General features: G+C 37.7%; 1 protein-coding gene across 1 annotated transcript in view; it reads right to left on the bottom strand.

The window, feature by feature from the left end:
• Window positions 1-7,538, bottom strand: part of Yipf4 (Yip1 domain family member 4) — a 28,675-nt gene that overhangs the window by 20,706 nt on the left and 431 nt on the right. The window contains exon 2 of the mRNA XM_033762209.1: window positions 5,125-5,156. Coding sequence (XP_033618100.1) covers window positions 5,125-5,156 — 32 coding nt within the window. The remainder of the gene's footprint in view (window positions 1-5,124; window positions 5,157-7,538) is intronic.

Here is a 7,538-nt window from a genome sequence, read left to right as displayed (position 1 = left end):
GATTAAGTAAAGATAATACATAAATATAAGTGGATTTAAAAGGAAGCTTTGAAAAACTTTACTGCAAAAAATCGTAAAAAATATTTTCACTGCTAGTTGGGTGCAATGGTACATGTCTACAATCTCAGCTGCTGTAATTCCAGGTACTTGAGAGAAAAAGGAAGGAAGATCACAAACTGGAGGCCAGCCTGGGCAATTTAGCAAGAACTTATCCCAAAATTAACAGATAAAAGTAAAAAGAGCTGTGGATATAGCTCAGAGGTAGAGCATTCCTGCATTTGATTCCACAGAACCATAAAAATAAATAAATTAATTTTAAAAATTAAAATAAAGGGCTGGGATTGCATTTCAGTGATATAGCCCCTTGCCTAGCAAGTCTAAGGCCCTAGGGTTCAATTCCTGGCACTACTACCACCACCATAACAACAATAAAGTTTCCACCACTGTTTAGGGTTATAGTTAGGAAAATACGAGATAAGTTTCAAGTCTTATTAAAAGTTACCTTTGGAAAAACTCCATGACAAAATTTAGCAGTAATTTCCCTCTGTTCAGCCCAAATGTACAACTGAGTAATGGATACTTTCTCTGAATATTCTGCATAGCTGAGGACTAAAAAAAAATTTTTTTTTGAGACAGGGTCTCATTAGTTAGTGCAGGCTGGCCTTGAACTCACTATGTAGCCCAGGCTGGCCTCAAACTCGAGGTGATCCTGCTGCCTCATCCTCCTGAGTGCTGCAACTACAGTCACGTGCCACCACACCCAACTGAGAACCTAATTTTGAACCAGGAAGAACTTGTCAGTACATTTACCGTTGTGTCCCTAGACAAATTCTTGATTTCTGTGAAAGAATAATATGCTGTAATGAGCAATGAACATACTGTTGGTATGTGTCAACTTTTTATATACGTGAGGTATCTTTATTTATTTATTTTTTACTTACAAGCAAAAAGAGCAAGGATAAATAACATTTCACATGAAAAGGAAATTTAGGTGTTTAATTCTAACTCAGAATTGAGGATTTATTCAGCAAAAACAAGTACATTTTGCTCTGAGGAAGCAAATTTAATTAAGTTCATAAAAAGTAACATTTTAATGCCTATGAAATTAAGGCCTATGAAAGAAATTAAGCAATACATGAACATAATTTTATAACTGCTACGCCTATTACAGCTCAATCATCAACATGTCTTTTCAAAGGCTTGTATAAGTTGTATTCTATTTAGTTTTGTTTTGTTTTTGGTACTGGGGACTGAACCCAGGGAGAACTAAACTACATCCCTACCCTTTTAATTTAATTGTGAGGCAAGGTCTTGCTAAGTTGCCTAGGCTAGGCTTGAAATTGCAATTCTACTGCCTCAGCCTCTTGTCTGCCTTGTATTTTATTTCATTGGTACATTTTAGATATACATAGTAACATTCATCATAGGGAATTTGTGCCTGTTCATGATATATCTTTTTTCCCCATTCTTCTCCACTCTCTTCACCCCCTTTTCCCTTCCATATTTACAAAAGCTCTGTTTCCATTTCTTCCTTTGTTTGTTTGTTTGAGTGCCTGGTGTTACAGGGATGTACCACTGTGCCTAGTCTTCAGTTATGTCTTTGTTCATATTGCTTTGGCTTACAGTTTTAATACTTTCATTAATACTATCAGTAAATTTTCACATTGTATATTAAAAGTTAATTAAACTTTCTGAGCCTATAGTTGGAAAAATTAAATCCTATTTCAAGATAGTTTGACATTTTTTTTTCTCCCTGGTACCAGATTGAACTCAGGACCTCGCATTTTTGAGGCAGATGCAGAACCATTGAGCTAAATCCCCAGCCCAACGGACATTTCTTTTGGTTGCCTCCAGATGTATTTTTTTATTTTGAAAAATTACAAATTCTTTACTGCCTGCCTTGCAAGTGCAAGGTCACAAGTTCGATCCCCGGTACCAAACCAAACCAAACCAAACAAAAAACCCCCACAAATGCACAATAAGTTGCAAAATAGTATAGAGAGGTCCAATGCAGCTTTCATCCAGTTTCCCCCAATGGCACCATCTCATTTGACTATCAAAATAAAGACACTGACATTGGTGCCATCGAAAGACCTTAGTGAGATATCACCAGTTTTACATGTAGTCATGTGTGTATTTTTATACTACAAATCTATCACATTTATACATCAGTATAATACATTGTGGATCTTAAAATTTATGAAATCAAAGCATGTTTTTTAAAAAGGTAAATCTTAAGGGCCAGGGATTTAGCTCAGTGGTGCCTTGAAAGTCCAGGGTCCTGAGTTCAATCCCCAGTGGGGAGGAGGAGAGTAAATCTTGCTTACCAAGCCTATGTTAAGCAGTTTGTATCCAAAGGTTATGGGAGATGGGTTTGGGGAAAAATTAAGAGCATACATATCAGGTGAAATATTCCTTGTCTCTAGTGTTTCTTTGTGCATATCCTGTGGTTCTGTATCCTATGAGATATTTTCCATAAAAGGCTTTTGATATGTCCACTAAATTTGGAAAACTGCATATCACAACCCTCAATTGGAGTTTCAGAATTAATAATACCATATTAAAGAAACAGAAAAACTCTACATTTAGGACACTGGTTTAACTTTGCTTGGCACATTATCTACCAAATTCCTGTTATCAGAGAACCATTTCCGTTTTAGGAAACATTGCTGAAGACACTTCAGAAGGAAAATGTGCAGATCCAGCAGAGTACTGGTACAGACTCTGGGATCCTAAGGAATTAGGAAATAACCAGGACATTCTGGCTATGAAAACAAGGAACAGGGAAATAGTACATTTAATTAAGAAATACATCAATTAGGAAAGGATCTATAATAGTAGAGATGGAAGAAAACAAGAGAAAGAAAAATGTTACAGAGAAAAATAGGGAAGGGAAAGATCCCAAAAGAGGCAGGAGAAATGGGAATAAAAGCAGTGAAAGCTGAGTGGCACACACCTGTAATCCCAGCACTCTACAGGAGAATCACAAATAGGAGCACAGAATGGGCAACTCAGCTACTTAGCGAGACCCTGTCGCAAAATAAAAAATAATAAAGGGCTTGGGATATAGTTGAGTGTGAAGGCCTTGGGTTCAAGTACTGAGGAAAAATCAGGATGGTTTACTGGGTAGTTTAGGCCATTTTTCTTGCTTAGTTATCTCTTTCATGTTCTTCCCAACTCCTTGTTGAATTTCTGCTAAATTAGTGTTGGCTTCACTGCTAGCAGCACAGTACTTTGCCTTAATCAAAAAGCATGCAGTTGTCCCGGGGATTTAGCTCAGTGGTTCTACCGCCTGCCATGCAAGCTCAGGGACCCACTGGAGTTCAAACCCCGGTACAAAAAAAAAAAAAAAAAAAAAAAACCAGATCATTCACTGCACGAACATTTATTAAGATCCTGGTATGTGCTGGGCTCCACATACCCATAGGTAGTGGGTATGATACTGCGATGCAATAAAGCAGAGTTTCTAAGACCAAGGAATTCAAGTTTAAATTAGCACTGTTTTAAGTCCAGAAAGATTAAGATATAGAGACTGCTTCCATTTCAATTATTGCACTTGCATAGTTCTTTCGTTTTGTTTTGTCTTTTGAGACAGGGTCTCACTATGCAGTTCATGCTGGCCTTGAACTCACTATGTAGTCCAAGCTCACCTTAAACTCAAGGCAATTCTCCTGCCTCAGCCTCCCAAATGCTGGGAGGGATAACAGGTGTGTGCCACACTCCTGGTTTGCACTTGTATAGTTCTTAAATGAATGCTCTTTCAACATTTTAGTCTTAAAAAAACAATTTGAGGGGGTACCTAGGATCGAACTCAGAGCCTTGAGCTTGTGAGACAGGCAGCAGCACTACTGAGCTAACTCCCCAGCCAGAAAAAAAACCGTGGTTTTTTTTGTTTGTTTGTTTTTTTGGTACCAGGGATTGAACTTGGGTCCTTGCGCTTGCAAGGCAGGTGGCAGAACCACTGAGCTAAATCCCCAGCCCCCCCAAAAAATCATTACATTCTTATTTTACACATGCATTTCATCACTGTCTCTAGATGTTTTATACAACAGACTTGAATATTCAATCTGGAGTTCCTTATCCATCCATTTACTTACTTATTCACACATATAGCTGTTTTTTGTTTTTCCACTATGGGGGTCTGAACCCAGGGCCTTGTCCATCCTAGGCAATCACTCTAATACTGAGCTACATCTCCAGCCCAATAGCTCATGTTCTTTTAACTTGTACCTAAGGATCTTGCTTTTATATGTATTACCTTAAATAATCCTCACAATATTCTTATAAACGTGCTTTTCATTTTATGGAGGACAAAATGGAAGCTCGTAGAAGGTAAGTAATTTGCTCAGTATCACATGGCTATTGTAAGAATTGGATATTTCACAGAAGTCTCTGTGGCTACAAACCTAAAAAGTTTTAGTTATATCATTCAAAATGTGCAAAATTTATTGTTACTTTTGAGACAGGGTTTTGCTACGTAATTTAGGCTGGCCTTAAACTCATGGCAATCCTCCTGCCTCAGCCTTCAGAGTGCTGGGAATTCAACACCCCCAGCTTTTAAAATGTACTAAGTTTTATACTACTGTCCATAAAGGACATATAAGGTTGTTTTTGTTTGTTTGTTTTTTTACATATAAGGCTTTTAAAAAGCAAAAATAAAGGGCTGGGGATTTAGCTCAGTGGTTCTGGAGGCTGCTTCGCAAGCACAAGGACTCTAGTTCAATCCCCAGTACCCCCCAAAAAACGGCAAAAATAATTTAATTAAACAGACAATTCCTTAGCTTGATCTCTGGTACCAAAAACAAAAAAACAAAACAGACTAGACAATTACTTTTTGATACATATAGTTTAGGCTCTGTGGTAAGTGCTAGTATACAGAAAACATTAAGGAAGTCTCTGTTTAGAAGGACAGTTAAGCAAAGTTTTACCAAAGAATGAGCATTTGAGTTCAGTCTTAAATTTTAACTCGATGCAAAGAGGAGAAAGGCAAAGTATGAAGAGCAGGATCTGGATACATATGGTGCCAAAACACAACATATTTTAGGAAAAAGGATATATGCAGACAAACAGTAATGACAGGTACCATCAAGAACAATAGACTTGGCCGGGCATGGTGGTGCACACCTGTAATCCCAGCACTCAGGAGGCTGAGGCAGGAGGATGGCTGTGAGTTCAAGACCAGGCTGGGCTACATAGTGAGTTCCAGGTCAGTCTCACTAGGTAGTGAGACCCTGTCTCAAAAAAACAAACAAACAAGCAAACAAAGAACAACAGACTTGGTCAGAATTTAGAAAGATATAACTTAAGATATTAACTGAGATTTATGGTTAGAGAATAGCACAAAAAGGGGAAAAGTAAGAATTTACATGACATTTGTAGGAACCAGAACTAGAGTTGTAGCATAACACTTTCATATTAGTAAACAATAAAAAATAAGTGTGGGGACAGGTAATACTGGGACCCAAGTAGCAGCATCATTTACATATGTGGAGCACTTAACTCTGTCAAATACAGTGTTATTTTACATGTGCAAAGTATTTGAACATATTGTTATTATTATTATTAGTCCATTTGTATTAGAGAAAACAGGTTAAGAGAGGATAAGAAACTTGGCCAAGATCACATATAATATCTAGTAAAGCCAGAAAGCCAGGTTGCAAATTTAGGACTATTTATACTTCAGATTACTACTCAATTTATAAAATACAAGACATAAAAGGAGACAGAAGATTAGTTCTTAATTCCAGAGCCATCAGGTGGAATTAATTCAACCATTATAAGCCTGTTTCTTTATAAAATATAGTGATAATAAAGCTCCTCAGGATCTTAAAATGATCAGAAGAGCAGCAGGCTTAAAATATTCTGTAAATGTGAACTTGACAATGTTATTATATACATGAAGGTGTTTATATATATATATATATATATCCTTGGATATATAAGGAATCTATATATCTTAGGAGGAAACAAAGAGAATGTTTAATAAACGTTATGGATTTCATTTATTCCAAGTTCCTTCATTTAAAGTATCAATGAGTCAGCTAGACATATTATTCTGTCAAATTTCTTAGATATATTCCTGCAAGAAGGGAGGATGTGTACAAACAAGTTCTAATTCTCAAAGGACATAAATTTTTTGTTTAAAGTCTGGGAAATAAAGTTGTTATAAGTACTATGCCACCAAATGTAGATGAAACTGGAGAAGCTAAGGTAGGAGGACAGCAAGTTCACGCCCAGCTTGGGCAACAGCAAAACCTTGTCTAAAAAATAAAAAGGGTTAAGAGCCAGGGATTTAGCTCAGTAGTGCCACACCTGCCTCAAAAGTGCAAGGTCCTGAGTTTGATCCCTCGTACAAAAAACAAAACAAAAAAAAAAAAAAGGCTGGAGTTGTTGCTCATTGCTACCCAACACTGCACCACCCAAAATTTTTTAAAAAGTAGCCAGGCATAGTAGCACATGCCTATAATCCCAGCATTCAGAAGGCTGAGACAGGAGGATTGCTGGGAGTTTTAGGCCAGCCTGGGCTACACAGTTCAACACCAGGCTAAACTATATAGCAAGACCCTGTCGGAAAAATTTGCCTTACTGGGGATTAAACCCAGGACGTTTTCATTGAGCTACACCCCCAAGCCCCTCTAACCCACATCACCCCCCCCATTTGAGATAAGGTCGCCGCCACAAGTCACTACCTTGCTCAGGCCAGGGTTGAACTTCTGATTTTGATTCTCCTGCCTCAGTTTCAGCTTCCCAAAGTGCTGAGATTACAGTCTGTCAGCTGTTTAGTTTACTTCTAAAATTACAATCATTACCGTTAAAAAAATGCCACTCAAAACAGCAAAATAAGGGAAACAAAACAAGGGAAAACTATACTCATGGATGCACTAGGAAACAATATTTCTGAGAAAAATCTAGTCTTCTCTGGTCCGAAATTTCTACCTAATCTACTGTCATATCAGACAATAGGTCTGGTCACTGGAATATATATAAAAGTAAAATTGAAAATGACTAGTAGAAAAAGACTGAGGGTAAAAATTGAGTATGGGAATGGGACAAAGGAGAAAAACATTTTCCTGTGCTGCAGAAAAACCTCAGCAGCACCACGGCTTCCTCAAAACAGTAATAAGAAATGTATAAAACCTACGCGACTCAGCAAACTGGGACATCTAGTTAATTGTGCTTAGTTTCCAATGTACCTGGGTTCACCTTTCTAAAAGATGAGGTCAAACAGCATTAAGTGAGACAAAAACTGGGATTCAAACAATCAAATTCAATAAAAACCACGAATTCCTTGAAAGAAGTTTGCATTTACAGCGTCAGATCTAATCCCTGGAAAGATTTTTCGATTGACAAAAAACAGAAACACATGTCTACTTCCTTGTTCTTATTCGTGGATACCTCCCATGGACCACCTAACTGTGCCTTTTTCTGAGAAACTGCAAGAAATTGCAGAGAGAAAACCTTAAGGTTCCAAGTGTCCCCCTGCGGTGAATAAACCAGCAGGGAGCTGCCGAGTCACTCGAGCTTTGTAAAGACGGCGG

Source organism: Fukomys damarensis, unplaced genomic scaffold, assembly GCF_012274545.1.
Source record: "Fukomys damarensis isolate Sample0158 unplaced genomic scaffold, DMR_v1.0_HiC HiC_scaffold_2, whole genome shotgun sequence".
Classification (NCBI taxonomy): Eukaryota; Metazoa; Chordata; class Mammalia; order Rodentia; family Bathyergidae; genus Fukomys; species Fukomys damarensis.
This window is presented reverse-complemented; position numbering and strand designations above follow the sequence as displayed.